The following is a 21054-nucleotide window of genomic DNA, read 5'->3' on the forward strand; positions in this document are numbered from 1 at the left end:
TTATTAGCTATTGATATAAATGAAGTCATATCTACTTTATCAAATCTAATATGGCGTAACACAATAATCTGGATATCACACATCATCCTAAATATAAAATTGCGCGCCTGAATAAAATCAATGCTTCGATCTAGACATCTCTAAAGGCTAGGAAATTGTTTTCAGAGGTAACATGTGCTAGCATAATTTATCGCGAATCATGTTATCGGAGATTTGTTCCAGTGTCCATTTCAACTGCCTCTTAATAATTCCAAACGAATTCAAAAAGATGTATGATCCAAAGAATAAATCCAGACGGCTGAAGTTCCCAATGGAATTCATGAGGGTTGCTTCTCTAGTTTAAGTTGAAAAAGTAATCCATAATGATCCGAGAGCCTTTCGCTCAGGACACACTCTAATGACAGACGTTTTTAAGTCGCAGTCACAGCCAACGTACACAGGTCCTCATTACCTCCGATTCCAGGTTCGCTGCTTCTTCCTATTATCCAAATTCAATTGTACTTTGTAAATCAAGATTCTCTATATGATATTTCGGTCCCTAAATCCAACTTCCGCATTTTCCCACTCCATAAACACAGATTCTACATTAATTAATCTCCTACATTTCGTGACTCTTGACAGTATAAGTAACTGCACCCACATAGTTTACTGTACTCAGAATTCTGTGCCTATAATCGTGACGCGCTGTATTCCACGAGTTTGGATCATGCCTTTATCCCACATCTAGTAAGATATGGGTAAGAAGGTTTCCGAGATGGAACGGCTGTGTGTGTGTGTGTTTTAACAAATGTCTTCGCCATAACTTTAGCGTGAATCGTACTGAACAGGATAATTTACAGGGACGGAGAAGACAGGAGCAACTGCTGCTGCCGTAGTTGTCTTCAAACTTTGATCGCAAGCCAGTCCATCTTTCGCTCTCGATATTGTTGGAAAAGTGGTCCAGAATTCGTCGGGTCCCGTTCCAGTGGTCATTATAAAACGGGGTCATATTATGGTCACGTTATGGCCATTTTAAAGATTTCTAGGTAACAATGACCACCACTTTCCCAACTTTCAGTTCAGAAAATTAAAACATTCGATTCAGGAAAAATAGTCAACCCTATGAGCAAACCGGCTTGATACAACTCAGAAACACATTCAACAGTCCAGAAAGAAAACGACCATTTTGTGAAAGATCTTCTGTAAAGTACATTACAAGCTGATCAAAAAAGATTTCTCGTGGTTTTTATAAACCAAATAGCGACGTTTCACCATCCTATATAAAGAGTGATCAAGACTATCGGGAGTAGAAAGTTTTAATGGAAGTTACTAACAGTATCGACATTTGGGTTAGTGAGCAGCAGCTTCCTTTATGCTGTGTTGAAATAGGTTTGAAGGAGCAACATGTGTGCGTGTGTGTGCCTTACGTTCTACTGAAAACTTGGTAACAGCCACAGAAAAGTTCGAAATATGACAAGTATTATGGAAATCCACGTTGAGTTGACTCGACACAAGTTAGAAAATGTCAAGGTCTTGTGGCAACGCGGTGGATCAAGAATTTCCAAATTGATTTGAAGCACAGAATCCATCGGTGATAATCACTGCAAAACTGCATCTGGTCAAGAGAATGGTGATTGCTTTCTCTGGCGTGGAGGGTAGTATGGTACATCAGGAATGTCTTTTCCCAAGGACAGACCATGGATTAAACTGTCCTGTCTATGGAACCATTCTATAACAAGTCTAAATCGGAATTCGTCTGAGAAGACCAACGAACAGTCTTCCACTTGATTTCTGCACCAAATATTGCTCAAATCTCATTCTTACACTAGGAATTTTAGGCAGCCATAGAATTTCTACAGTTCTCCATCCTTCTTAATTCCTGATTTCACCTCTTTTGACTTCTTTTCCAGGCTGAAAAGTGTCCTGAAGGGCAGTTAGAATGGTTGAAATCTTTCCGTACATTCTGACTTTTTAAGAATCGGATGCAAAGTCGATAACTACTCTTGAACCAAATTGAGTTGTACAAGCTTTAACTTTCCTTTCAATAAATACATAAATAATCTGAACTGGATATTTTTTATCGCCATCGTATGTCAGGTTCATAGTCAACACGTTGAAAGCATTAGAAGATAATGCATTTACTCAATCAGTTCCACACTATCCTGCGGTTGGTGAACAAGACGAGACATCAAAAACAGAACTACTAATCGCCAAGATTAATCCTAAGCCATTCTGGAAAAGAACTGCCAGGGGGTAAAAAAAAAAAAAAAAAAAAAAAAAAAAAAAAAAAAAGAAAAGAAAAGAAAAAAAAAAGAAATTCCACCCAAGATCTGAAGAAAGTGCAAAGGTAACGCTTGTGTTACCTTCACAAAATATGAAAACTCACACCCTTGTCTCAGTACGTGTTCTCACATCAACGAAAGCTGATTCTATCTGGTCCCTTGTCAAGACACCACATTCCGACTGTCATTTGTACCGTCACTTAAAAAAAAAAAAAAGGTAGGGAATGCTTTCACCCATTGCAAATATATTCCTGAGCGATGAAATGAAATGTGCTATTTGGTGACAGCTGTCGCCTAGCAACTGGTATCCACTTCGAACTGGTTGTAATATCTCACTTGCGTGGAATGTGAAGGTGGGGAGGGGGAAGGGATGCAAGGGAAGGAAAGTAACAAGAAATTGACAAGGTCACGTGTGAGTGGTCAACATCCATCTACTTAATATTCCCAACGAATCTGCTGGTAGGCTGGTAATAAGGTCGTATTTTGGAACTGATAAGACAACAAGGCTTCCACCATTCAGATAAAATCTTAAGGATTCCCACCTGCGTTTCAGATGAGCTAGTGCTTAATATATTGGAAAATGTGTTGGTTGGTTGGTTTAGAGAATTATTTGAAGACGTTTGATTCCAGAAAATGGGATGTAAAAGAAGGTTAAACTAGACTTGAATTCCTTGCTAAAATTTACTTTGTTGGATAAAGGAATTGCAAAACATATGCTTTCCTTGAGGGGGAGGTCTGCCCATTTGTGATCATTCCTGTCTAGCGCTCATCCTTAATTCTAGGTCAATGTCTAAGCACTATTATTAAGATTAGCTTTGGCTCCGAAATCCTGGATTTTGGTCCATTTTCAGACTCGACAATGCCATTTCGAGACCCGTGTTCGATTTCCGTATAGGAGGCGAAGAACCTTATCAGGGCTTTTCAAATGAAGGTGAGTTAGCTCTCTCATAAGAAAGTGGCAGAATTTGTCTTTCCACAGAAACTTGGGTGTTTTATCCTTCAAACGGGCCAGAGAAACGCGACCATTTTACAGACATAAACAGAAATTAATATCCCCTTAATTTGAATAATGTTTATATCGCCGAAATGAAGCCTATTGGCTCTTTATATTTAAGAAACTAAACTATTCTCATAAGCTTAGCTGCTTCGCTCGTCATTTCAAATACATCAAAACGAACCCTTCAGATATTCAGATTGCACATAAGTAGTTCTCATTCAGTTAAATGCTAGCCCATTGGATATCCACATCCATGACTTCGTTCTGTAATTTATGTAACGAAGAAATACCTTCCATCTTTGTATGAGGCCGATCAACCCATACTCAGTTAAAAAATTCATTTTATTTCATAGATATGTTATTCTCGACAAACATAAAGACACAAATCGTTTTTTTCGACCAAGTTGTTCTTCCGACAACATCAAGGAGACCATTGTTACTTGATTTAGAAACAGTCACACGAGGAATTTTCCAAACCATCCCATAGAGATACAGATGGATTTATCACTACGCTGTTTGTGCAGAATGAGAATGAAAAGTAATGTTTTTATTTATTTGTTTGTTTCTATCACCTACAGATTCGTGACAAATAACACGGACTGTCTTACATTTATTTGAATAACGTTGTTTAAAATAATATTTTATTTATTTGCTTATGGCAAAGTTGAAAACCGTCTTATGGAAAGTATCTAGCGTGTTCACGATAAAAGAACATTCTGGACTTAATTAGAAGTAAAAATGATAGATGGAGTGGTGGAATTGTGCTGCTGTGCGTCAGTGTAATTAGTACTGGTTTCTGTTTGAGTTTATTATCTAGTAGAATACCAGGATTTCTCAAAAGCTTTATCTGGAAGAATAAGAACATAAATAAATAAAGAAAAAAAAATATATATATAACAAAAAAAAATAATAATAATAAATAAAAAATAAATAAATACAAATAAACAAATCAGTGAAACCATTGAGATGAAAACCATAAGAAAAATGGAAGGTGTAACAGTATTAAACAAATTCGGAACAACAAATCAGAGAAACTTGTAAAATAAAGCCAATAAATGATTGGATCCAAAAACGGAATGCAGGATGGCAGATGGATAAAGAAAGTAAAGAACTGGACTAAAAGGAAAGAGAAGCAGAAAAGATTAGGGAGAAGATGGTCTTGGCGGTACAAGCAACCTAAGCTTAGTAGTGAAGAGAATCTTTCATTTGGTGTGTGATTCTCTGTTATGTCATTAAGAGCTTGAGCTAGGAGAAAGAAAAAATGTAGATATAATGTGCTTGTCAGACGTGTTGAACAATCGAAGAAATTGATTCAGTAATAATATTTAAAACAAAAAAAGTCTGTTGGTGTTACCGAAATGCCACTGAGAAAGCGCTAATTTTCTTTAACTAACGTTCAGTCTTTCATCAAAGACCAGCGACTCCACATTTTCTAGAATCCAGACTCAAAGCTAAGAACCTGCTTGCTACAAGGACTTTACTTTTTTGTTACAAAAGTCATGAGAATGAATTTAAACCACTTTTCGCAAGAAGGGTCACGAATGTATTGCAGCAATATTTCTAGACTTTCATGTATGGACTTTAGGTATGGAATGACGTAATCCAACTTATCGGAGAACGTCAATTCTCCTGGGCAGCAGTTAGGTTATATTAGAACGCCGACGTTTACTTTGAGAATCAGAAAGAAATCTGTGATCAGTGTTAGGAAAAAAAATAAGAACCACCATTGAAAAAAAAAGAAGCATGAATTGGTTTCTAAAATGTAATGGTGGTTTGTTGGAAATAATAAAGATTTTTCAAGTAATGCAAAGATGCTGAGGAAATTTGAAAAATTAGGATGTAATATTAACATTTGGTTACAAGCTCAGTTTGAGTGTTTTCTTTCTGGACATGTGGGTGTTGTTAGCGAAGAACAGAATGAAATATTCCAGGTTATAAACGAGATCAAAGATATCTGCTAAAACAGAATTAGATCTTTCTCCAAGAGTCTACAAAGATCTGGTTCTTTGAATCTATAAAAACTGAACCAAATCATAGAGACTTAGAATTTTGTCGAATAAGTACGTATAAAAAATTATTTTATTTTATTGTTTAAAAATCATTTTATTCAGAATTTAAAAAAACAAAAGTAGCGTTTATCTGTCTATAGGTTAAAATAATAAATATGAAAAAAAAATATTTTTCCCCCCGTTTATGAAAATATTTTTACTTAAATCCCGTTTTCCCCTTCCCCAAAAATATATACACATCTGTGCTTGCACAGAAATTCAAATGATCACTACTAAAAATAAATAAATAAATAATAACAATGGCCAAACATTTTATTCAATTTTACTCTCAATAGAAATTAACACTGCAATAATAATATGCGTCTCTAAACAGGAAAGATGGGATGCAAATCAGACTCGCAAAACTGTGGAATAGGAAATTAACTGTAGTCTAATTTTGAGGAAGATTTAATTCAAGAAATATCGATAAAGTAACCTAGAGGAGGGAGGGAAAGAGAGAGATAGAATGTACGATAAGCGCTAAAAAAATGAGCAGATTATTAATGGATGTAATGGCAAGGACCCTAAGTTAAGACAAAAATCTTTCAAGGACCAACTCTAAAATCACTACACAAGAATTGTTTAATCATACGAAATTTTAATCAGACCTCGAAGAGCCCTTCGATACTATATTAGTGATCACTGGACTCGTCTCTTTTGTACTATCAATGGCGTCTCACGGCCAACTATCGCTGCCAAAATGTTTTGTGGTTTTATGACCGAATTTTAAGGTAGAAGGGATATTCCTACTAAGACTTGTAAAAAAAAAAAACCTTCAGTACTTGTAAATTTGGTAAAGTTCTTGTCTTCCTAGAAGGTAATCGAACTCTCTAGCCTTTCCATTCTAAGGACATTGTCGTCACCGCGAGCTACCGTAGCTTATTCGGTAACAACAATGCCCTGCAGGTGGAAAAAATAATAATAATAAAAATGGGCGAATCTAATCTAGGACGGCCTTTATAGGAACTTTTTTTTTGTTTGTTTGTTTTTTTACATAAAGGTGAGTTAGCATACGGAGTCAGCAGGTTTTCCTTCTAGGAAAACTTGGATTTTTCGTCTTACAAAACAGACAAGCCGCCCAGAAAAACGCAGTTTGCAGATTATAATGCACCGTCCTCACAGACTCAGTTGCTAATTAAAAATAAATCTTAATCCATTGTCGATACGGAAGCGCTCTCTTTTGTACCTATACTAAGCATAGCTTCCTACTATATTAAACATAATAATAATAATATTCGTATGGGATTTCCCCTTTTCTTCCCCCGTTCTTTTTTTTTTTTTTTTTTTTTTTTTGAGAGGGTTGAGCCCTCCTAATGAAAGATTAAATATATATTTTTTTTTCATGACTGTAGATCCGTGTGTGTGTATGTGTGTTCACGAGGCCGGTTTGTCTGTTCTGAGTTCTTCTGGGTGAAAAAAACCCTCTATCACCGTATGGACCGGCTAACTCACCTTTCGTCGAAAGAGAACAGATAAAAGTTCCTCACGTCATGGACCATAATCGAACCTAGGTCTTTCCGATCAAACGGGTCTATACCGACTGAGCTACGGAGGCTCTGAACATTATAATAAGGGTAGTTTAATGGCAGAGAATTCCTACTAAGTCTACATGCGTTGCAAATGCACAATATTAGAAGAAAAAAAAAAAAAACAGACTGAACGTTACCAATATTTATTGTCTATTAAGAAAATAAATATTGATACTGCTCAGTTATTTTTCTACTAAGATGCACGTTTTGTGCGGCTTTCCACATCACTCCATCCTCTGCACAACTCTCCTAACACATGACAAAACCTAATTAAATATTTAACACCACCATCCTTAGCACTTAATAATAAGTTATTCAGACGTACTGAGAAGGCGATGGACGGGGGGGGGGGGGTAGGTTACGCAAAAGCGTTAATTAGACTCGAAGGTGCACATCGTGCAAACCTTTACAGTTCGATGACGACCACCCAGCAAGGATTGTAGAGCCTCGTAGGTGCGCGCAGGTCGACCGGTTAAACGCGGTGTGCAGTGAAGGATAACTGATAAGCCCCCTAGCAACGAGGAGGTGAGCAGAGGGCGCAAGGATGGTACCGCCCAAATGACTCCATTAAAATATACCAAACAAGCTGGGTAGGCATACACCATTGTTGACCAATTGGAGTGTGTGGGAATGCACTTTATAAAACAACCCTCGGGTAGTTACAGTCGTGTGCAAATAACTGTAGTCTCCTAGGTAATGGGGAGGGCTTAGACAGCTCACGAGATAACATCGCGGGTCTGTTTTCAGCCTTCATGACCACAATCGAGAGTCATTACAAGCAAAAAGAAGGAAAGGGAAATCCAAGTATGTCGTCGATGAAAGCGCAGAATAACAAATACGAAGAAAGGCGAATAAATAAACGAAGTGAAGATGAGATTAAAAAAAAAAAAAAAAAAAAAAGAGATAGAGGAAGAGGGACGAGAAGGTAAAACAGATTTAATCAAAACAGCAATGTCCTTAATTTTCATTTATTTGCTCAGCAACAAGTATTGTAGTTGGAGATTTTTTTTTTTTTTTTTTTTTTTAGCCAATGGAAACACTTACAACGTCGAATGTTATAACAGGACGACACTGCTGCACTTGCACATACGAGTACAAAACAGAGTTCAATCAAGTTAAATCAGAAAACCCGAGAGGCGGAGGGGGAGGGGGAAAGAAGAAGCACTATACCTTTCAACCCTTAATAAAAATTTTCTACACTTTGTGAAATCTAAGTTCCTTTATTTAAAAAGAAATACAAAAAATATTTGAACCGGTTTCTCTTAAACTAGGCGTCTTTTCTGCTGACTATTTCATCGAGAAATCTTATTCCAAATAAAAAAAAAAAAAAAAGATTATTTATCCCACAAAGTCTCTCCTTGGAGCGAGAACAAAATATGCTCATCTCTAGCTACGACTTGAATAAATTTCTAAGATTGAGAATGTTTTACAAATATCCAGCAAAAGTGAGATCAGTACCGGCAGCCTATCAACAGGCAAACTTGCCACAGATCCTGTCAACCTCAGTTTGGTTTGAATCCAGCTTGTTCTTTCATAAGTTTCTGTTCACATTTATTATCTCTAATTCCTTTTAAATTTGCTTTCTGTCCTGGCAAGTGTCATCTCCATACAGGAGGTTGATGGATCTCGACCTGAGATTCATAATGTTCAGTAGAATGCTAAGATGGCTCTAATTTATTCCATATCGTAGTATTGTCTGTAGATATGTGTATGTTTATAAGTCCGAATTCTACAGTAGTTTTTTTTTCTCTTTTTAAGCACGCAAAAATCCCATTTTTATTGTATATCTACGTTTCTGGTATTATGGAAGATCGACTACGAATAAAAACGAAACGGATATCTAAAGGTAGAGTTCATATTTACCATCATTTTCTTCTTCTTTTTTTCCCATATTAAAGTTCGTTCTGAAATTGTTGTCAACAGCGATCTAAGTCATTTTCAATGAAGAGTTGACATATTAATTGCCGGAGTGTTGTGCCGCCTTGCAAGAACGCGAACAGAAACATCGGAAAACCGATCATTAACGAAACTGGTAACGTAATCCCATATTTTTCTGAACATTAAAGAAGGGTAAAAAAAATGCTCTCTGATTATACACCAAGCAACGCCTGTATAACCTTTGGTAGCCTTTGATTTTTTTGTAGGTCTTATTTTCATTTCTTGAATTAGCGGCTGTTTGCTGCAAGTAAGGAGGGTGACTTCCCAAGAAACTCGCGCTTTTAACCCCGCTACAACTTACAAAAATCAAGCATAGAACTTACATTATTTCGGACGATAATACCAGTTAGGATTAGGAACACAAAATGGCTGCAGGTGTGTCTTCTGTATACTCTTATCACTTATAGACTTACGGGTGATGAGAGTATACTGCAGACACGTACTACCATCCTCGGTAGAGGGAAACTGAACTACTGCGATGACTAAGGATGGAAACTACCCACCGATTTCCAGAAGTCAGTTAGCTAAAGCTGAAAGAGTTCGTTTGTACTTCCTTTAGATAATATAAATGCGTTAGAGTATATGCAGCAAATATAAGTTTCGAATATAAGAATCCATATACTAAACCATCGACGATCGTTCAAGTATAATTCTTTGAAACTTCAGCTGGTTTATACGTCGCATCCTACAAAAACGCGCGTGTGATTTCAAAAGTACTTTTGCTAGGATTCTTGTGCTATAATCATAGCACGAGAATCAAATTGTGCAATTAAGCAAAAGCTTAATTGCACAATTTGGAGAGAAGGCGAAATATACTCCCGATATTAGTCATCTCGCTGGCTGGTATGCGTCGGCGAAAACGATGCTTGTTCGGAGGACCGTTGGATCTCTTCCTTCCATATGAATACTTTTGTTGTTGTTTTTTTATCTTTCTTGCATTTAGTTTAATAACTAGTAGGTATTAGTCAGAAATTCCGATTAATACACTGCAGGTATTAATCGGAAATTAGCGCAAGGCATTTCCGATTAATACCTGCAGTGTCATAACTACTTAACAATGGAAGGCTTCACAAATATTTGAACGTTTTTGCGACCCCAATAATCAATTGTTGCAAGTTCAGAAACGCCAGTTCATCTTCATGTATTTATAAGCATCGTTACAAGCTGCAATTTGTAGTGGAGCCACCTGCTTCTTTTCTGTACTAACAAGTCTGAGACCTAAACCGTACAAAATGAACATCCGCTGGACATTTTTCCAGCTATGACAGGAGAGCCCTTCTGATTGACCTGTGACCAATGAAAATCAAATGTTTGAAGTGAATCATGTTGAGCGTGTAATGCGATATAATTAAGCTGCACCAATTACGACACGTGCAAATTGTGAACGTCACTAGAGATTAGACGAAGCAGCACCCAGCGTTTTAATTTGGCGATGATTAGAGAGTAAGTACACTGTTCAGCTGCAAAGCACACAGTCCAAGTACCATTAAGAGTATGATAAAAACCAGCAACCCCTCTAACTTCATCTCGTACGCCGATAAACTGCAAAAGGGCTGTTCTTGCAGAGCGTGCGACTACAAGGTGTAAGCAGCTGTTTAATCTCCAGCTTTCGTTGAGGAGGGGGGGGGATAAGGCAGATCATATATTACTGGGTGTTTATCAACATGTGTAAGGTACACAGATATTATCAGTGGCAACCTCGGAGACCGCTTGGGCCCGGACATACTTTTTGACGAATGCGACCACGAGAATACAGCTATACAGCTCACAATGTGGTCGACATGTCAGCGCGCACGCACACACACACACACACACACATACACACAAAGAACGGTTTGTGTGTGTATATATAAGGGACGGAGATGAGATTACGTCTCACTAACTTCGGCGAACAAGAATCGTTATGTAGAACATGGTGTTGTAATCCTATAGCTGTGAGTCATTTCCTGAAATGGTGATATTGGAAAGCGGATCTTTTTAGGGGACAGCGTACAGATGTAAGTTTAAACAGTGTGGTGTAGGTGGACACATTAGAAGAGAACTAACACGGACTATGAGTTGTCCTATGATGAGAGAGAGAGAGAGACAGAAAAGAAATACAAGAAGAGAATTTAGACACACATACACGGAACTACAAGAAATTTGGAAGATATGTGAGAAGAGATAGAGGAATGAGTGAGAGAAAAAGAGAGAGAGAGAGAGAGAGAAATGAAACACTGGAGGATTCCAAATGAGAAATGGTTCTTTTGGTTCAAGCTGAACGATCCAGTCTCCGATGGCAGGTGGGAGATCTTCTCCCCCTCTTCCAGAAAGTCGCGTTTGTTTCCCAACAGACAGATAATCCCTCCTTAAGAATACATGCAATTACTCTTATTGGCGGAATAAAAAGCCATGAGATGCCGTAAGGAAACCCTTTTACCTTTGAACGAGCCGCTAATGCACCTTCAGCTTAAAAAAAAATATATATATAAAGGAAAACCACGTGTAGGGCTGAGTTTAAGGTTGTTGTGGTCCCTAAGCTATAATTTTTAAACGACCTTCTACTGAATAAATTTCGGATTATATACTGAGGCTCAAGCCCCTTGTAATGTGAAACCATAAGCTGTAGCTTTTCTGTCTTATGCAAAAATCCATCCTTGAACATATTGCAACTCATAAGTATATGTCATATGGTCTTAGTCTTTTTTTTTTTTTTTGAAATATTACAGGCGAATTTCATCAGGTTTTGATTAAAAAAAGAAAAAAGTATAATATTAATATTAATGTGTGCAGCAGAAGTGATTTACTAATTTATACTGGTTTTTCCCTCACTCACTCACTCCCCTCCAATGATGATTTCTTTGACTCGGTCTGACAAAGAAACGTATCAGTAAATTTGATGTGTTGGAATACGTTGAGTGACTGCTTTATTATATCTTTCTCAAAGTACAGTCGGAGCACAGCATATAGCTCTATAGTTTTTTTTTTTTTTGATATCCTTCAACAAGCAGAACACACGAGACTGGCAGAACACAAGCAGATAGTCCTTCGTTCGAACCACAGCATGTTGGTTGAATGAAGGACTATCTGCTTGACTAACCAGACAAGCGCTTGCTACCAATTCGGAGAATTTTTGAGTAAATATCTTATAGGTGTATACTTGAACACGACAATGGAAGAACAACAGTAAGTTGTTCCATTCTATAAGCCGTTCCCCATATTTTGAGCGCAGTATAATAGTCAACGGCAAGCATTCAATCACAGCATGGGAAACTGTTCAACAAGTACTAGTCGTGGGTTGAACCACCAATGTGATCACGATAAACAAATTATCACCGAAAACTGCAGTCCTCTGTGAATATTCGAGCACAGCGGTGTTTAAATTCCGCCGAGAATGGTCTGACAACCAGAAAACATCCAGCTGAAGGCAGTTTTACTGCTTGGAGTGGGGAATCTTTGGTGCGAGACGCCGGTGCAGGATTTCTTAATCGCACTCTTTCTTAGTCGCTTGATATCGGTTCAATTAAGCATCTGTGGGTTGAGATAAGAAAAACCCACATTCATTCATTCATTCCCATCTGTGGCAACTGCAAGGTGCGATCGAGTTTGCATGGACCAGCGGAGATGTTTCAGCACCGAGTGCTTTGAATATCCTCGCTGGCATTCTGGAATGTGTTTACTATTAGGAAAGAATTAAGAAAATACGAACTTTGAGAAAGAATTTAATCAAATTAAAATTTTATTCACAAGAAAGTTTTCTTAACTTATGGTTTCATATTACTGGTTTGGGGGAGAGATAGGGGAAAGGGAGGTAAAACATAATTCACAGACAAATGTCATGAGATTTGTCAAATTTACTTACCCATAAGCGGCCAATGTTGGGTCATAATAATAAGATGCCGGCTGGGCTATGGTTCGCCAAGGATCTGTCGGATCTTTCATTCCATATGCTGTATTCTGTAACAACAAAATGATAAAAAAAAAAGAGTTAAACACCACGTAAATATTTTGTTACCTAAATCTAAAATTTACATTTCGTAAATGCAAGTTTATTGTAGGTTTAGTATGGTGGAAGGGAACTGATCAAATGTCGTACGGAATTTTTTTTTTTTTTTAATGGAAACTGCTAACTGTATAGATGTGGCAGTCTTTTAGGATATTTGGCAACATCCCATAAAGCTGAGAGAAGGAAAATAATAATAATAATAATAATAAGGTAGCTTCACTCAGTCGTGAATGTAATGAACATTACATGAGCATAATTCGACTGCAAACTTGGTTATACGGCCACGGAAATTGACACAGAAATATATGGCATTACCATGGCCAAATAAATGGAAAAGATCTCGTTAATTTGACATCGAGCATCTATAGTGCATAAGAAATTTCTTTCCCAAGGTCCAGACCATTAATCGAAGTCTGCAGAGCCATTTTGCAATGCTGTCTCCAGATTAAATTGTTTAGAAACGATTCCATGATGGAGAAGTTGTAGACCAATCCACGGCCTACCAAAAACTCAATGGACAAAAGAGGGATCGTTAAATACAATCTCAACGATTGTACTTTGAAGGGGATTAACGCAAAGTACATCTGCTGATTTTATTCCCGAATCAGACACCTTCCGAGATTTAATCAGCCGTTCCAATACGAGTACGTCTAATAAAAATAACCGAGTTATTTGCAGAATGAATTAACAAAGGGAGAGATATTATGTATGGCACTATTCTTAAAGAAAGGTAAATACAAGAAATCGTAATAGAACAACAAAGTTCTATGGTTATCGCTGTCTAGAAGTCGGAGATCAACCACCTATTTCCATACTTTCAATATAAAAACTACAAACTGTTAAGTGAGTATTTAGCCAGTTAATGATGTAAATATTTATTTAAAGGTTCTGGAAATCTCATTGGCATATATCGACAGCAAACAAAACCTCTCTTTGTGCAAAAAGTACCAACGAAACCCGAGTCGTTATGAGACGGACAAATTCATCTATCTTTGCCACGATGCTGAATGCCAGTTTGTATCTAATCCACGTCCTGCCAAAGGTCACTAGAGGCCTAGGTGGGCTTTACCGTATCACAGTTTTGTTGAAATGTTTGTGTAAAGGTCCGCCACTCACGGAGGTGGCCTCTCTCTCTCAGTGCCGACAACAAACGTCAAAGGTCGCCTCTCCAAAGTACTTACAGACTCATTATCGCTACGGGGTAAACCAATCGGTCGCTATTAAAGGGGATTTAGTTGTTGTTGTTAGATGGATGTGGGCCTCTGGATTTTTCTAACATCGATATTCATCAGTATTAACATAATATACTATGGGGGACGTGAACGCTCTTGTAAGGTCAACGTACAAAAAACAATAACCAAACCCAGCATTAATTTTGTTTTTCTTTCTTCAGTTTTTTAACTGGAATACAACAGAAAATACGCTGTTCGTGGTATTCCTCCCCCCTCCCCCCATCATTTTAAGGATCCATTCGTGTGTTTGTTTTTTTTTAGGTTCTTTTGTCTGATATTTCATCTTCCTTTCCTTTCCTGTTGAACGCCCTAATTAAAACTTCAAACGTCCACCTCATCCCATCCCGGAAGCCGGTTTAGAAAAAAAAAAAAAAAAGTACGCAGTGACCAATCACCGTAAGGTAGACGGCACAGCCGTCTCCGAGGAGTTGTCGACTCAAGTGACGGCTTAGTCGACACATGGCAGGTGGAGGTGATTATTTTCAGTCGCATCAATCAAAGTCCAGTGAATCTTGTTCTTGTTTTTTTTTTTAATGAAGCGGACTAACACCAGATGGCGTTGTGCGTTAATTCTCAGAAGCTGTTTAATGAGAGAGCGAAAGTAAACCGAGAGGTCTACACGGAGCTACACCTCACCGACTTTGCCATTAATAATAATACATCCGGGTTCTGATGTCGTAAAAAAGATGAGAGGACACACACACACACACACACACACGCACACAGGTTTTGTACTCGTATATAGAGCACACATAACCCTTTGCAGTACGGTAACTCCAGTAGCGTGATCTCTAACACGTAATCCAATGTCCGAAGCTTTTACTCTAATAGGAAATGAGAAAAGTGTTCACTGAGTTTACCGGATGAAAGAAACAACGTCGAGATTTCTTTCGACATGTTAGAATAGAGGAATAAGTAAACTTAGTATTCCTAATTCGTCAGTTAAAGAAAAGCAGACCGGTTCTCTAATCATTGACAAAAGACGGGATAACACGCTAAAACATTTAATATGGTTATTGATAATGAAAAAGAATGTAGCAGGATAACACCTTCTTTGCCTCTTTGGATTCCCAGATTTGTAGAAGCAACCTTAAGTAGGTTCCTTTAGATTTCAAGTATGCTATCTCTATTTGAGGTTCTATCTAGGAAACCCCCCTCCTCCCCCAACAGAAATCTGTATCCTCTAACTTATTGTGAGCCCATTAAGCCCAACGTTCTTATTCTTGATTTCAGTGCTGAATCTAGTTTGATTATTCGCACCCATTTCAGTAAGAGATTGGCTAATTGACCTTGGGTCGAAACAGCTCTTTTATTCGAAGAAATATTTCTCACGTTGAAGACGAGAAATGAGCCCACTCTTCCAATCGCATGACTTGTTAGCCATCCATTGGCACTAAATATTACCCCCAAAAGAGTAATATCTTGATATGGACACTTAACTAACAGCGAGAAACGTGAACCCCCACTCAAAAAATTGATGAAATCACATTGTCCAACCTAAGATAACGGATGAAGTTAGGGTATCATGCCTTGCCTGTTAATTGCTTAAGCGTATTCTGAGGCTGGTTTGTCTGTTTGGTTTTTAGGCAGGAAAAATCCTTCCACTTCCGTTTGGGCAGGCTAACTCATCTCCAATTGAAGAGACCATCTTCGCGTCTCAGGAGGAATTCGAACTTAGGTCTTTCCTCTTCTAACCTGCGAACGCACCACATCTTCCATTGAAAAACCTTACATAAATGCTCATCGCAATCCTAGACGAATTCGAACCCAGATCTTTCTAACTAAGAGACACGTGTCATTCTTTCGACTGCACGGCAACGGCGCTTTTTCTTTTTTTTCTTTTTTTTTTTTTTATCAAAGAGAGAAGAAAATTGATTAATATATCCTTCCGATGCTTACATATGGTTGAGAGGCACGAACGTTAACACGACACTTAATACAACAGCTGTGGGTGAATCAAAGAAAAATGGTGTTCATTACAACTAGAGACAGGAAAAGGAGCTTCTGGATAAGATCCCTGACAGCAGAAAGAAATATAAAACATGTAAAGCTGATGAAGTGGGGATGAACAGGGTATCACAAGATCGGAGGATGAACTGGTCTCTCAGCTCACGAAAGAGAAAAAGAGCAAAAATCCGAAGAGTTTTTGAAGAGGCTTCTGTTCGATTGTAAATAAAAAGCCGGCAAACTTACTGATGAAGAGGATAACTATATAACAAAAAAACAAGCAACTTAGGTAAATAATAGAAATTACCGTATACAGAGCATGTTGAAGATGAAATCAACTCAAATAATCTATTTTAATTGTTTCATTTTCTCATTGTTGTATTTTCATGCTGAAGATGAAATCAACTCACATGATCTATTTTAATTGTTTCATTTCTCATTGTTGTATTTTCATGCTGAAGAAGACGAAATCAACTCAAATGATCTAGTTTAATTATTTTATTTCTCATTGTTGTATATTTTCGGTATCTAATGTCAAAATATAATTCTTATGAATGGAGTTTGCTTTGCTGTAGTTGTTTTTGTATGCGTTTAAGAAGGATAAAAAAAATATCCTTTAAGTAAAATAAAAAAAGGAGGGCTGTGAAAGGGGGAAGATAAAACACATCATACACCGACGATGTCTTCAGTGTAGTTGAATGTTTTGAACACAAATCAAACATGGCTTTAGCAAGGAACACATTCTTGCACATATTTTATTATTAAACGTTTTTGACCTGAATACTGCACATCAACACTGTGATCAATTGACTGGGGGAAGCTGTTTGGTCGAGTGTTCACGTTTCCAGAGACATAATTATGGCCATTTATCATATAATTTCAATAAGGCTCACTGTTTCCACTTTAGGGGGGGGGAGAGGTAGGGGAGAGAGAGGAAAGCAGGCCATCAATTACATGCACCTGTGAGAATATCGGCACGTATTAGGCAAAGGCATCTGGCGGGGGTCACCAGCAGGTCCAAATGGTCCAACGGTTAATTGTGGCTAATACGGATTAAATTACAAGTGATTATAATCGGCTGCAATTAACACACACTCTAACTGCCCATTACAGAATCTAACGAGCCGTTCAGCAGTGACATACTTGAGTGGAAATTTTGGCAGCTCCGGATTTATTGCTCGAGTCCGTGGAAATATTACTTGAAACGGGGGTGGAGAAGGGGGGTGGATTGGTGGTGGGTGGGGGAGATTACACGTTTTCTGTGATAATAGATTGGCGTGAAGGAAATGCATATGAAGTGAGAACACGATGCTGAGAGAGAGAGAGAGAGAGAGAGAGAGAGAGAGAGAGAGAGAGAGACGTGTGCGGGATGAAGTAGTGATGGCTTCGAATACCGTTCCAGAAACATAGCAATGTAATGTCCAGTGTTTACAAGGACGTCATTTTGGTTAAACTATTATGTGCTAAGAGAACTGACCTACAGTATATCGGAACATATTTCTAAATGTTGTGTATGCAATCTCAAGTACTGCACTTGCTGTTCTATTTGCGAATTGCTGTGGAATACTGATGTCGCGGAGAAGGTTAAAATCATGGGGTTGGTGTTGAGAAAAAGATGGTTAAAAAATAAATACAATTAAGTTATGAATCGTTAATAATTACTTCGGTAATTTAGTACTCTTAAGCCAACTGCAGGGACAGAAAATCTCAATCTCTGTTTATCACGCACTACATTCTCTCCGCCAAGCTTCTTAAATCTTCTCTCCATCTATCTCTCCCTCTTCCTTCTTCTTCTAATTAAAAGTAAATAGAACGAATATCCCTTATATTTTTTATATTAACCCTTACCCACTAAATGTTTTGAAAACTTGTATATAGTAAGGTGCATCTCCTATGCTTATAACAGGTTCTATCAAATTCAACTGATGACATATCCGAAAATAAATCTAGACACTAATAAGATGCATTCAGTATGTATCGATACAATTTTTAAATTATGCATGGGTTACGGGAAGGGGGGGGTTAATAGATAAGCCTTATAAGCAGACGATAACTTTTACACAAAACTTCATTTTGGACACAAGAGTTGGGCAGTTTCTTTTTTTATTGTGCGAAGAAATATTTGACCTTCCAACAATTTTTTAACATATCAAAAACTATTTTATGTTTTGAGATTTTAAAACTCTCACGTGTTTTTCACATCAAACGCAACCATTTCTAGTTCAAGTTGTGATGTGCACAATTTTCCACAGCAGTCTAAATCCACCAATCCATTTCACACACTCAATTACTTGCAGATATTGGTGGAGACCCTAGGAATGTTGGGAGGGATCAACGACCATATGCTTCTTCATCCCCCGCCTTTCATAAAACACTCTGTGTGTCGAAATGGTCAAAGAGGGGCGGCTGTCAAAAAAGCAACGTCTATCGACCAACGTGTTCTTCCACGTTATGTACATAAATTATCCTTTTTACGGGCAGCGGGGCCAAGCCGAAACCTCACAGTGGGTCGGAGTAGTAATAAAACCCTCATGAATGGTTAAGTTGGCGCCAGGGAAATAGCCATTGACTACAAGTTAAAAGTTATCGCCGAACACAAAGTTCTCCACACACACACACAAACTCTCTCTCTCACACACACATACACTTGCTGCTGGGCGCGTGTCACCCATGGCAACACCTATTGTTGATTTCAGTTTCTGTCGATTGCAAAAGCAGAACGATATCTTTTGTTATCGTTTTAAATGCATGTAATATCGAGACAGATTACGCTTGTGGAAAGATAGAAAAATAGTAAGAGGGGGTGGGTGGATGGGTGGGAAAAGCTTGCAATTATTAAGTACTCTGGTAGTTCTGAAGTAATTACCAAGTGCCGAGAGTATATGTGTGTGTAACATCTGTTCTGTCTCTCATGTTTCAGACAACATAGACATAGAAATGTCGTAAAACTCACTGCTAAAACTAAAAGTGAGCACAAGGAGGGGTTTGGAAGGGAAGAAAACCCTACCAATAAGAGTCTCGTTAAAAGAAACGTTTCGGCTTGGCCAAACACGATATTGTTCTGGTAGAAATGCGATCCTGTGAAGAGATACCAAATACTAGTGATCCGCCTCCATCTGGGAAGGATTGTGTTTACTGGGAAAGTAATGTGATCCTTCACGCTGGCATCAACCTGAAGATTAGTTACTGGAACTTTCTCTAACAGAACAGTTATAGCAACAGTACCAGGATTTTTTTTTTAATATTTTTAATATAATTCGAGAATGAACAGCGAAAAAAAATCTATCATATTTCGTATCATCTATCGTGGATTGGTCAAAATTATAGATATTCCCTTTTAACAAGAACAATAGAAATTAATCATATCAAGAAACGGCGTGTGCGGTTAGTGATATTAATTTGTGGTATCAGCAAGGACATTACAAAATACACTTGTCCATTCGGTTAACACCATAAAATTCAGATAATCATCCAAATAATCATTCGGCAACAATCAGTAAGAACGTATGCGTGAAAAAAAAAAAAAAAAAACTCATGCTATGACACAACAAAATAAAAACTATAAAGAAACGGACATTTTTAATTTCTATTCTCGCTAGCTTAATGATTTTGCGCATAGAGAAATGTATAATCAGAAAAGCTACTAGCAAATAGAAATGTCAATTTCATTCTTTATTCACATGTGCGCGTGCAGAAACGTAACAATGCACAGAAAGTCTACAAGCAAATGGAAATGTCCGTTTCATTCCTGATTAGATCAACTGCTATAACTGTGCGCTTGGAGATAACAATGTACAGAAAAGCTCTAATCAAATAGAAATGGCCATGTCATTCCTTATTCACACCAACTGCAATAACTGTGCGCGTGGAGAAGCGTAACAATGCACAGGAAAAAACTATGATACAAGCAATAGAAATGGACATTTCGTTCTTTATTCTCTTCAATTACCAAACGAATTGATGTTATCATCTAAAAGAACCACTCTTAGAAGCTTAATTATTCATCTATTTCATTTGTATGCATCACTGTTGTAATACTTTTCTCGACAGATGCAGGTAATTAATTACACGTAATTTCCCAATTTCTCTTATTAGCTTAAATTATTGATTTTTTTTTTCTTTCTTTTTTCGGCGTGTGAATACATGTCAGCATGCTATAACACTCTCGCTTTAACAGACCATACCCACAGCTATTCTGTGTCGTTTTAATCGCTCGTGGTTTTGAAACTGGTACCTTTATGACGTGCATCCAGCTGTTTCACTATCACCCATTGACTCTTAAATCTTCTCTAGGAAAACAAGGATAAGCTCGTTTTTACGACAGTGGTTTATCGTTGCATAATTCACAGCGTAGTGTTGAAAGTTGTCCATTATACAAATTTTATTATGCTATTTAAAAAAACAACTGTTCCTTATGTTTGAAATGGCTAAAGTAAACTTAACTATTATTGGTTCGTTCAACATTAGGTTCAATTGCTCTCTAGTATCCATTCTTGCTTTTAACAATACCAACTTTATCGTTCTTGCTCCTGAAGCATTCTTTAAATATAACAGCTCATAATTTTCTGCACTTTTCTTCATTAGTTTATCCAAATAAACTAAACGAAGTTTCACCTTGCAATTTTCAATGTTAGTTTTTCTTAACAATGAATATAATGTTACCAGTCATGTGTATAATGGACGCCAGTACTTCTATTCTTGGAGCTACATAATGATTGTTGAAATATACGAGTATTATTACAAAATTTTAATAAGGCTTTATTGTTAGTGTTTGCTAACAATTATATTATTTCCTTTGTTATCTCATAAATGGACACGTTTAGCTTATTTTTCATCTACATTATTAAGCCTTAGTTTTTATTATAGGTGACAAATAACCACTTTTATTCATAGAAAGATTGAACTATTGAATAATTACATTTCATGGTACTGTAAACTAATTAGTTTGAACTCGGCTAAAAAAGAAGTATTTCATTAAGAACAATAACGGTAATTTCATTTCTATAGAACACGTGTTAGTATTGCACACAATGTGTCACTGCTCACAGTTTTTATTTTTTATTAAAAAAATTTTTTTTTTTTTTTTTTATGCAGTTGAGCGTGGGTCAGTTCCTTGC

At 37.3% G+C, this 21054-nt stretch overlaps 1 protein-coding gene across 1 annotated transcript in view; it reads right to left on the reverse strand.

Annotated features, from left to right (window-relative positions):
- LOC150110180 (uncharacterized) overlaps positions 1-21054 on the reverse strand; it is a 77499-nt gene that overhangs the window by 18777 nt on the left and 37668 nt on the right. Inside the window, exon 3 of the mRNA XM_090391930.1 lies at positions 12615-12709. Coding sequence (XP_090248056.1) covers positions 12615-12709 — 95 coding nt within the window. The remainder of the gene's footprint in view (positions 1-12614; positions 12710-21054) is intronic.

This window comes from Typopeltis vanoorti, chromosome 1 (assembly GCF_054136105.1).
Source record: "Typopeltis vanoorti isolate ZY-2024b chromosome 1, IOZ_Tvanoo_1.0, whole genome shotgun sequence".
In the NCBI taxonomy this organism is placed as follows: Eukaryota; Metazoa; Arthropoda; class Arachnida; order Uropygi; family Thelyphonidae; genus Typopeltis; species Typopeltis vanoorti.